Source organism: Gadus macrocephalus, chromosome 12 (assembly GCF_031168955.1).
Source record: "Gadus macrocephalus chromosome 12, ASM3116895v1".
NCBI classification, from domain to species: Eukaryota; Metazoa; Chordata; class Actinopteri; order Gadiformes; family Gadidae; genus Gadus; species Gadus macrocephalus.
The window spans coordinates 19,803,051-19,815,526 of NC_082393.1; the positions used below are offsets into that span (position 1 = coordinate 19,803,051).

General features: G+C 43.5%; 1 protein-coding gene and 1 long non-coding RNA gene across 4 annotated transcripts in view; both read right to left on the reverse strand.

Moving 5' to 3' along the window:
* LOC132469563 (uncharacterized) overlaps positions 1 to 12,476 on the reverse strand; it is a 241,675-nt gene that overhangs the window by 84,234 nt on the left and 144,965 nt on the right. The window lies entirely within an intron of this gene.
* Positions 1 to 12,476, reverse strand: part of nos1apa (nitric oxide synthase 1 (neuronal) adaptor protein a) — a 90,202-nt gene that overhangs the window by 21,685 nt on the left and 56,041 nt on the right. For all 3 annotated transcript variants that reach the window (XR_009528291.1, XM_060066719.1, XM_060066720.1), the window contains exons 6-7: positions 9,344 to 9,458; positions 458 to 720 (exon numbers count right to left, since the gene is read on the reverse strand). Coding sequence is in view for 2 of the 3 variants with exons in the window: in XM_060066719.1 (XP_059922702.1) it covers positions 458 to 720; positions 9,344 to 9,458 (378 nt within the window). In the remaining variant the exon portion in view is untranslated. The remainder of the gene's footprint in view (positions 1 to 457; positions 721 to 9,343; positions 9,459 to 12,476) is intronic.

Sequence of the window (12,476 nt, forward strand, 5' to 3'; positions counted from 1 at the left end):
CCACACCTACAGGTAATTAGGCTACTTCAGACCAACCCTTTTTAGAATTGCGCCGGGCGCAAGAGTCATTTTTGCGCCGGTTAACTAGCGACATCGCCATAGAACCGCCCACAAAGCTACTCACTTAGCTGTTCACCGAGGATCCATTCATATTAGGTGGCAATAAAGTCAAAGAATCATCTAAAAGTCCTGAAATGACCTGTTGTTGTGTCTCCCCTCTCTCATCTAGCCACAAATCATCTGCTTGGCTGAGGCAGAGCCAGGGCAGCTTGTCATGCAAACAGCTACACTATTTAATGTGACCAGGGGGGCAAAGCAACCCAGCACGGCTGAAGCCCGTTCAGTTTACAAATGTACAGAGTACAAAAAAGAGAGGGAAACGCTGTTTATTCCTTAATTGCGATTAATCATGTTCACACACACACACACACACACACACACACTGAGGAGAGCTTACCTTGGTGTCTGTGGGGCTGTGCTCGCTGGTCTTAGCTGTGGCGTCCAGATCCGTGACTCCGCGGTTACTGTTGCTGAACTCGTCCACGGTGCTATCGGCCGCCGCCACCGGGACGTCCTCTTCCTCCGCGTCGATGTCCGTTTCCTCGGCGGCGGCCGTCGTCGTCACGGCAACCGCCACGTCTGCCGCCTGCTCCAAGGCGTTCAGTTTTCCAGCTGGACCGAAAAGAGTACACACACACACGGGTGGATGAGCATGCACACCTGCACACACACAGACACATGCACACACACGCGCGCGCACACACACACACACACACACACACACACACACACACACACACACACACACACACACACACACACACACACACACACACACACACACACACACACACACACACACACACACACACACACACACACACACACACACACACACCAACAAATACACGCATACATGGGTATGTTCACATGTACACAGACCAAAAAGAATATACGACAATGCATGGGTATGTACACAGGCACCCATGAGTGTGGGGGGGGGGGGGGGGGGGCAGATACACATGTGCATAATTAGAACAGAGTATTACTTCCATAGAGAATCAGTGAAGGTACCAAATAGTGTGATGTTAAACATAACATGTAGCTTACATGATGGGCCGAAGCAAATTTAGCAGGGGCCTTTGTTTACAAAGATATAAGGCTCAAATCCATTCAAACAAAATATTGCGCCAGTAACAGCCCTCTAAATCTAACTGGATACAGCACATGTAAGACTGTGCAGTTTAGGGTGTGCATTGGTTCATGTTTATATTTTAGTAGGGCAGTGGTTCATGTCAAAACAATGGTGACGTGGCGTGTGAGTGAAGGTAAACACAAGAGCCTCTTTACGTTCATGCGTGTTGTGTGACTGCGTATGCATAGGGGTGTGTTTATGTTTGCATATACGATTTGCATGTTTGCACACACACGGCACCTCTGCTCTTGTTGTGGCTGCTGAAATAAATCAGCTCTGCACGATGCTCAATGATGGATAGTGTGGCCCAGCTGGTCTGCTGAACCTCATAATGCTTGTGTTAATACACGACTATGATGCAGTGTAACACCCATTTAATACCACCACAGCTGTGAGAACTAACGGTTTGGTGGTTGCTGATCTTGGGAGAGCAGAGAAACAGTCGGAAATGTCTAGAATTTGGTCAACATTCAGAGAGGAGGCAGGCTGAGAACGCTGAGAGACAGAACACAAAGAACAGTTTTTTACTTTTAAACATAACCTCTGATTGACCACCGTTTTCCCATGGCCGAATAACATGAGACGAGAAAGGACCAGAGCACAGGCTGCGTTTAGGTCCTTTCGTGTGATGCGTCCGTTTTCTCTGCGTTTTTTTCAATAGCTAAAATGAAACGGCACCTTGGCACATGCAGCCCCACTCCACAGGCTCTGGCGGCGGTCATCGCAAAGCACTCTGCCACATCTGTTGCGACTGCGCTGTGTCATCAGCACCTAAGAGAAGCTAGGCGGAGGTCACGGCTTCCGCTGGTTTTATAAGAACATACTGTGTGCCCGAGTCTGCTCGTGGTCTATTTCATGTTCAAGATAAAATTAAGGCTGTGGTCGGAACATTGGAATTTCCCATCAAAATAAAGAGAATTGTTGTCGTCAAATAGAAAAGGTCTATACAAAAACATTTCTGCAAACTACGGAGAAACCTCCAGACAAGGTGCCGTGGATTAAGCTCATCTCTCCATATTCACTACTATACTAAGTTAGCGTGCGGTATTGGTATCTCCTAAGTAACATTTACGTGAGGGGAAATTAACATTCATTCATAATTCACCTGTGTTTTACAACTAGAACCAACGATATACAATTTCCTTTCTTTAGGTTAATTTACAAGCACTATCGTGTTGCTTGTTAGAAACTAGCCATGATATTATTTGCTCGACAGAATGGTTTGTTGCCTGGCAACGTAAGATATTGAGGGATCTGTTTTTTTTATTTTTATAATGAGCTCCGCTCTACCTGAAGAAACTACAACTTAAAGAGTCATTTTGAAACGAGATAGGTTTCATAATGGCTGTCTCTTCAAAAGAAAAAAAGGTGAAAGCAATGGCAAAATGTAGTGGACATGGAACACCTGGAATTCTTAGTGTTGCCGGATTACAGTTTACTGGCGAGTTAAAAGAAGAAAAGCGATAAGGAGAGGATGCTGATTGTGGCCATTTCGTGGGACTATATGCTCTTGGCAAAGGAAATGACACCATAGATCAATTCAGTAGCATACTATAGTGGGGCCTCCCTCTGATCTGACCTCAGCACTGCCCCTCTCCATACCTCTTCTTATTACATTTGTCCACTTCTCTCTCTTTCCCCTCTGGTGTTGTATTTCGTGAGCCGGGGCAACACCCCAGAACCTGCGGTCATTTAAAAAACCTTGCTCCATTAGATTAGCCCCAGGCGCTTGAATAAGGGGGGCATTAAAGCGCTTTATATATATATGCACAGTATATATATATACACACATACATATATATATACACACATACATATATATTCACACACACACACACACATACATATATATATATATACATATATACATACATACATACATACATACATAGATATATATAGATAGATATGGATATAGCTATATATATATACACATACATATATACATACACATATATACACATACATATATATATATATATATATATATATACACATACATATATATACACACACACACACACACACACACACACACACACACACACACACACACACACACACACACACACACACACACACACATACACATACACATACACATACACATATATATATATATATATATATATATATATATATATATATATATATATATATGGGGGGGGAAGGGGCACTAGGATAGGTGATCAAAGACATCCAAATCTACCTTAGCATCTGTCGGGTCATTTTTCATTCACTTATTTCCATTTAAGCAACAGCTCATATGCTTACACATGGGGATGTCTGTGCCCTGGGCCACGATCAATCTGCTCAACTTAGTACCGACTGGCCCTCTCCTCCTCTTCTTTCATTTCTCTGCTTCAATATTCCTCCTCAAACGCTGCTCTCTTGTCATCACCTTTAGAGGTTAAAGAGGGTACATGCAATCTCTAGGGCCTGCTATACGTGTGTATACACGTATAGTGTGCCCTGGACATTGCATAAATATATATATAAATATACATAAAGAGAGGACTCGTTCTCCATTTCAAAGGACTCCAGAAGCGATCAGGAAAACAATTGCACATTTCATAAAATAGACCCCCAACCCTGCTATAAGGACGTTTCTTTTTTGCTGTTCTCAGTAGGTGGTAAATCTCATGCTGAAACGTATTCAGCTCAGCGCTTATTGTGAGCAGGAATGTTAGAAGCTCTTCAGAATAACCAGCTATTGGTCATCGCCTAAAACTACACCATGTCATATTTAGTTAAATGCAGGATGTACACACCTCATAATAATAATAACATAAATAAGCATCCACCAACCACCAATTTGTCTGACCGTCCACTTCCTCAAATAATTAGGGGTCCAAGCCAACAGGTTGGATCCCTATTGTTTTTGTAAGGATTATTAGGGGTCCAAGCCAACAGGTTGGATCCCTATTGTTTTTGTAAGGATTATTATTCTTACCCCCCTGAAAGTGGTACTACAGCCCAAACCGTAAATGGTGCCGACACGCGAATTGCATGACTAGATCCAGATCTGTTCGGACTCAGCAGACGACAAAATCCAGACACGCCGGTCACTAGGTGGCGCTATACCCAGGAATACGCGTTTGGGGCTATAACTCCCACACCGAACCTCCCACAGTCAAAAACTTGTACGCACATATTCACTGGAGTCTGCTGCATCTTTTGGATAGGCCAAGCCCATTTGCGTCTATAATTTTTTTTCGCAAAATCGCGAAAACCGCAAAACTGTTTTTTCGCTACTCCTCCCACATTTCTTGACCAATCAACACCAAACTTTGCACACAACATCTTCAGACGCACACGCAAAGAAATCATAGACACTTTTTTGATCCGACCTTCGACGACGAAACGGTAGCGTTTTGAATATTGGTTTATTAGCTAAATTAGACGTGAAAAATCCAAAATCCAAAAAAATCCAAAACTACACATCGGATCGAGTCCAAATGTTACACAGATGTTGGTGCTAACCATGAAGACGTTCGATAAAAATTTTGGAAAATTACGCCTTTAGGGGGCGCAATAAAAGAGGAAATTGTATATCTTCTAATTGGCCAAAGGAATGTTCTTCAAACTATGAGGAAACCATCAAGGGGCAAACCCGAGTCTATATAAAAAATATGGCCAAGAATTATTAATGTGGGCGGGAGTTATTTGGAAAAGGAAAATTGTCTTCGGAAAATTTCGCCACAAGGCGGCGCCAAAAAACTACGACATTGTGTGTCTCCTAATTTGCCAATGGAATGTTCTGAAAACGCGTTTTGGGCTATAACTCCCACACCGAACCTCCCACAGTCAAAACCTTTATATCCACAGATTCACTGGAGTCAGCTTTATCTTTTGGCACACGCCGTGCCCATTTGTTTTGAACACATGCTTCGCGTTGTGCCGGCGAAATGCACATTTCTTATTTTTATTATTCCCAGCTAGAAGTGGTACCACAGCCCAAACCGTAAATGGTGCACACACGCCAATTACATGACTAGATCCAGGTACGTGAAGACTATGCAGACGACAAAATCCAGACCTGCCGGCCACTAGGTGGCGCTATACCTAGGAAAACTTGTTTGGGGCTATAACTCCCACACCGAACCTCCCACAGTCAAAAACGATATACCCACAGATGCACTGGAGTCTGCTGCATCTTTTGGCCCAGGCCACGCCCATTTGCGTCTATGAATATTTTTCGCTAAATCGCGAAAACCGCAAAACTGTTTTTTCGCTACTCCTCCCACATTTCTTGACCAAATCATCAACAGTTTTTTGATCCGACCTTCGACGACGAAACGGTAGAGTTTTTAATATTTGTTTATTAGCTAAATTAGACGTGGAAAATTAAAAATCCAAGAAAATCCAAAATTAGACATCGGATCGAGTCCAATATCTCCTAATTGGCCAATGGAATGTTCTCAAAACGCGTTTTGGGCTATAACTCCCACACCGAAGCTCCCACAGTCAAAACCTTTATATCTACAGATTCACTGGAGTCAGCTGCATCTTTTCGCATACGCCGTTTCTCAATTTTTGAACACATGCTTCGCGTTGTGCCGGCGAAATGCACACTTCTTGGACCCCTGCATAACTGCTTGCAGTTCTAGTTATTCTTCCCGCGGTGAAAGTGGGACTACAGCCCAAACCGTAAATGGTGCACACGCGCCAATTACATGACTTGATCCAGAATCGGCACCGCTACTCAGATAACCAAATCCAGACATGCCGGCCACTAGGTGGCGCTATACCAAGGAATACGCGTTTGGGGCTATAACTCCCACACCGAACCTCCCAGAGTCCAAAAACTTGTACACACAGATGCACTGGAGTCTGCTGCAGCTTTTGGTCTAGGCCACGCCCATTTGCGTCTATGAATATTTTTCGCTAAATCGCAAAAACCGCAAAACTGTTTTTTCCCTACTCCTCCCACATTTCTTGACCAATCAACACCAAACTTTGCACACGACATCGTCAGACGCACACGCAAAGAAATCTTAGACACTTTTTTGATCCGACCTTCGACGACAAAACGGTAGCGTTTTGAATATTGGTTTATTAGCTAAATTAGACGTGAAAAATAATAATAAAAAAAAATCTAAAATTAGACATCGGATCGAGTCCAAATTTTACACACATGTCGGTGCTAACCTTAACAGCGTTTGCTAAAGAAATCGGAAAATTACGCCCTAAGGGGGCGCAATAAACGAGGAAATTGTATATCTTCTAATTGGCCAAAGCAATGTTCTTCAAACTATGAGGAAACCACCAAGGGGCAAACCCGAGTCTATATAAGAAATATGGCCAAGAATTATTAATGTGGGCGGGAGTTATTTGGAAAAGGAAAATTGTCTTCGGAAAATTTCGCCACAAGGCGGCGCCAAAAAACTACGACATTGTATGTCTCCTAATTTGCCAATGGAATGTTCTGAAAACGCGTTTGGGGCTATAACTCCCACACCGAACCTCCCACAGTTAAAAACTTGTACGCACATATTCACTGGAGTCTGCTGCATCTTTTGGCATAGGCCACGCCCATTTGCGTCTATAATTTTTTTTCGCAAAATCACGAAAACCGCAAAACTGCCTTTTCCCTACTCCTCCCACATTTCTTGACCAATCGACACCAAACTTTGCACACGGCATCTTCAGACGCACACGCAAAGAAATAATAGACAGTTTTTTGATCCGACCTTCGACGACGAAACGGTAGCGTTTTGAATATTTGTCGCTTAGCTACGTTTTAAGTCGAAAATCTAAAATCCAGAAACAAAAGATATTAGACGTCGGATCGAGTCCAAATTGTACACACATGTTGGTGCTAACCTTAATGATGTTCGATAAAAATTACGGAAAATTTCGCCATTAGGGGGCGCAATAAACGAGGAAATTGTATATCTTCGACAAAATCTCGCCGCGAAAACGCTACACTGACTTCTCGCTACTCCTACCACAGTCAAATCCTTTGTATCCACAGGTTCAGGGTAGCGTTTTGAACACATGCTTCGCGTTGTGCCGGCGAAATGCACATTTCTTGTCGCGTTGTGCCGGCGAAATGCACACTTCTTGGACCCCTGCATAACTGCTTGCAGTTCTAGTTTCATTTCCTAAGGAAGTTGGCACTTTGTGGTTCATCTCGAGTCCCAACCCACTCCACCCCTAATGCACCGCTCTGGGCCAGAAAGTGCCACGGTTCACCACGGACCAAATAGATTTGAAATAGCAATATCCCTGGGAGGATGGAGCCATGGGAGCTTGAGTTTGGCCATAATCCTATTTTTTACGCTCATATTTTTAAACTTTTTTAAGCAAAAGTGTAGCTGCAATGAAAAAATGATGAATAGTGTATTTTGTAACAAAGGTTATGGCTGCAGTGAGTAAGTGACACTGTGCAGGTTTAACCAATAATGCTAATTGAACCCCATATATATATAACAAAGGACAGAGACAGCTCGTCTTTAATGTACTTTCCTGGGCAGGCTATAGTGAACCAGTACTGAATGTTCCACTTTAAATCATAGCCGTCACTCCAGTGTTAAGCAGCATTGATGGCCATAGGTGTATGATACACTTGACCCATCTTCAAATATGGAATTCTGTTTGCGTTTGGATGAGGATTCACTGGTTTACCGGATGGACAGGAAAGCAAAGAGACAACACCTGCCATCGACCTCTCTTATAAACTATTTTTTATTTATAGTACAATGCCTTCAAATGAGAGGGGAAACAAAAGCAAGACGGAATTCACCGCTAAAAAAAACCTATCCCAGAAAACACACTGGACTCCATGTGGCGGGGTAATATTTCCTGAAACCCCCGAGCGAGGCGGTGACTGTTCTTTCTCGCTCATCCTAACTCAGACACACACTGGCACACGTGTGCCTGTGGGCCAAATTGACACGTGGCAGTGGATATCAAGCAGCTCAGTCCGTCATTGTTCTGAAGCTCTGTCTTCTCTCCTCAGGTTGAATCAGGCGTGACATTCACTCCAGCCCTCGCGGTATGCAGGCTGTTATTGTGTGTGTGTGTGTGTGTGTGTGTGTGTGTGTCTGTGTGTCTGTGTGTCTGTGTGTCTGTGTGTGTGTGTGTGTGTGTGTGTGTGTGTCTTTGATGACATTTTAAAGAGGCAAGAAACTACTTTGGGAGTCCTTTTGTGGCTGATGCTCTATGGCTGCTTGACATCACATCACCCAGGGGTCTACTAGCGTACCATCCAAACAAAGCTTTTCTCAAAACAACCACGTTTGTTTTTTTGTGGCTGGCAATGAATGGGCTGTGTCCGCAAATCATTATTTTTCTTAAACCCTCGTCCATGGCCCAAATGCAGGTGAGGGATTTTGCTTTGAAATATAACTGGCACCACTGTAATTCAAAATTGTGATAGCACTACTATAATAAACCGTTGCCCAGTATACCTGTTCAGAACTGAGCCCAGTAAGTGGAACAAGCTATTGGGTCAGGGGAGGAACTGTTTGTAGCAGCCATGTGTCTGTTTGTACAGCTCATGTGGAAGAGACTAACACATACTTCCTCTAACAGCCCTTCATTTCATTCTCATAAATAATACAAAGCCAACAATCTGTATCTTTGTTCCATTAGGATCTCAGAGGCTAGTTCATCCTCATATTATACGTTCTCTAAGGTCCTGGTTGACAGTTGGATTTCATACAAAAGTTATAAAGGACTGCACATTAATGAGTCAAGTGCAAAGAGGCCTTTCAATTCCTGCCTCAATGTGCCAAATATGGATTGTTTCCACTGCTGGTTGCAAAAACCTCAAACAATTTTGACTCACCATTGAGGGCAAATCTATACACCCGCGAAACGGTCATGTATAAACCAATGGGTCAATATCCCAGACGGTATGTCCACTTATGCCGTGTTTCCACCGGACGGGTGCAGGTCGGTTCAGTTCACAAAGGTGCGGCACGGATCGCGATTCCACCGCCAAAAGTGGGCGTGACCTGGACAACGGCGAAAGCTTTATTTATTGAAAAAATGTCGCGAGAAAGTTTGCCGTTGTCGGCGGTGGACATGCGAGCCGAAACTGAGCTGTGACGAACCGCACCTTCACTACTCCACCAAGCCGCACCGAACCGACCCGCACCCTCAAGTGGAAATGAACCATTATTGCTTTATGGGCAGTACCTGTCTTGTCTCCATCCTCCGCCCCGTCTGCGCTCTGCTGGGTGTGCAGAAGGCTGAGCTTGTGGCACACCTCAAAGGCCTGGCCCACCGTCCTCACGATGCGCATGGCCTGGCTCTGGGAGACACACACACACAAACGCACACACGCAAATAAAATAAACAGAATAAGTTAGTGAAGCACGTCAATATTTCTGGGAGATAGGAAGCAGTTCAGATCTACAGAATACAGAGTGATTCATCTCAAGCTCCATCTCAGCAGCACTCGAAAGGTATCTCTTAAAAAGTGGTTCTTAGGATTCAGAAGCACTATCACACCAACTTAGCGCCTAACTCACTCACTCACTTGACCTCAATCTACGCTAAGTTGAAACGGTCCGTGATGCATGAAGTAAGGGGTAATGTTTGTGAGTACAGATTTCTGGTAAATGTTGGCCTCCAATCAGTTATGTGATAAACACAGCTCACTTCTGGTGACAGTGTTGCAGCATTTCATTCCGATAACTTCAGGCTGTTCAGTAGATTGTGGGCTTTAAAGGAGGCTTAAAGTCGCACTGTGTATGATCAAGCCCCGCCAAGTGAGCAGGCGGGAGAATAAAAAAATAAACTCAAAAAGCGTTCAGTCCATTAAAACTGGCTGTGTGACAACTGTGTGACGCGAACTTTGGCTGATGTGAGTGGGAGGGGCTTTGGGAGTGTCAATAGTACTGTTCTTGTAAACAAAGAAAGAGGAACGGGCTGGACGGCATTTATATGATATATTCTATTTGTAGAATATATCATCTATACGATTTTATTTCATCGATAACCTTATTGAAATCAGTCATCATTGTTGACTACTATCGAGGTTTTTTAAGCTATAAAATAATTTAAGTTACTACTAACTTCAATCAACTTCTTTTACCCTCTAAAATGCTTCCATCGACTTTGTCAGTACCATTCCGATTTTATAGTTGTTTCATCAGTTTTCTCACCAACATTTATCATTCAGATTGAACTCAACAACTGTTTATGGAAGTAAATCTATGCCATCGGATTTTGAAAATAAAAAGCCATTGAATTCTAAGAATATTTATGCATTGAAATAACGTAGGCCTATCTGGATTTTTTACCTCCGACTTTAACTCTTAGAATATTCAATATATCATAGTCAGCTTATTTTTCAATGTTAAAATTCAAAATCAAATATTCAACGTTAAAATGCAACATAAATATTTTCAACGTCCCCGAATTCAACATGCCAAATTCAGCTGCAAAATTCAATATCTGAAAATTCTGTGTTAACATCCGGGGACCAAAGGAAGAGCAGGAGAGAGGAAGAGAGGAAATAAGAGCGTCACTCGCTGCTTCTTTCTTTCTTGATACAAATGTTAATTCTAAACAGCATTTCACACAATAGCCTATAATAGGAAATGCTCGAAGGTAAATCAACGTGGGGCGCCCCAGTGGCTCACCAGGTAGAGCGTGTACCATATAGGCTCCGTCCTAAAAAGCAGCGACCTGGGTTCGAAGTCCTGCCCGTGGTCATTAAAATGCAAAAATAAATCTTTAAAGGGGACTTATTATACCACCAGGTGTGAGTGTGATTAGCCTTACAAGCCGGTTCTAAAATCTGCCTAATATGACATCACTAGTGGGTGTGTCCACCTAGATCTGTGCTGGATAGATGAGCAATGTTTACTTCAGTCCACTGGGTAGGCTGGTAGATAGATCTATCCAGCACAGATCTAGGTGGACACGCCCACTAGTGATGTCATATTAGGCCGATTTTAGAAACGGCTTGTAAGGCTAATCACACTCACACCTGGTGGTATAATAAGTCCCCTTTAAAAAATAAATAAGGTAAATCAACGTCATTAAAACACTGACTGTAGCTTTTTATGGGAAGAGAAAAAAATAACAATAAAGCTGAATATGATTTATTGAGTTAAATTCAGAGGCAAAAAATCCAGACACGTTATTCCAATGCATAAATATTCGGTGCTTAGAATTCAATGGCTTTTTATTTTCAAAATCTGATGGCACAGATTTACTTCCATACTGTTCCCTCTTATCCTGCAACTCTGTCCCTTCATATTTCTGATTGAATCCGACAATGTCAGTGGCCTCATGCTCTCCCCAATTTCTCCTGTTACTTTTCTCTGGTTATTTGAAAAGCAGTGATTCCCCTGGACCTCATCCCCTGACCCACTCGAGTCGCAACCTGACAAACACGAGGTATTGCTTATCACAGTTCATTGTTCAGCTGTCATGCCAAATTTGTACCGGCTGCCAAATTTGTACCGGGCGCGTCATCCATACGTAATCCATTCCAAACCTGCATGGCAGCAGATGATCGCGTCGTCCGTTGCCGGGCAGGTTTCAAAAAACATTCGCGCTCATGTTGCCAAAGACTAAATAACATAATACAGTTAACGGATCGCTAGATAACACTTGTTTTTACTTTATATTTGTATTGTATTTAATTGTTTAATCACATTTAGCAAGTAAACTGAGTGTTTAAAGCAGGTCAAGGATGAAATAGCACAATACAGATAACGGATCTCTAGATAGAAGGTTCGCGAATGTTCGTGAACCATTCAGGTCATTCGACGCGATCGCCAGTTGCCAGGCAACGGACGACGCGATCATCTGTTGCCAGGCAGGTTTGGAATGGATTACGTATAGATGACGCGCCCGGTACAAATTTGGCAGCCGGTACAAATTTGGCATGACACAGCCAGTGGTTGGGGTCAAGGCCCTAACCCCTAAAACACCGGGCAGACGGTCGGCCGTCTGACAATGTTGTGTCTGCCCGTCTGTGGGCATCGGTGGCCCTGGTTTCCTGGGTATATGTCCGCACTCCTTCCGGTGTCCCTTTTTGAATGACAAATACAGACTACCGCCTACTGCTGGTAGGGAGAGTTATCCCTCTCACTCAGGCGCTGAAGGACCATGCTAGTTGGCTGTTGGCTGCAGTCTTCTTGGTGAGTTCAGTGCAACTTGTTGGCCAAGACGTGAACGACGTGAGGCGACTTCTGTGTCTTGGTGTCGGACTTGGTTGCGGCTTGAAATTTGACGTGGGTTTGGGGTGTCAGGGCCTTTAGGTAGGGGCTCCCACTCCTAAGTGTGCCTGGCAGGGGGGTGGACGGGCCTG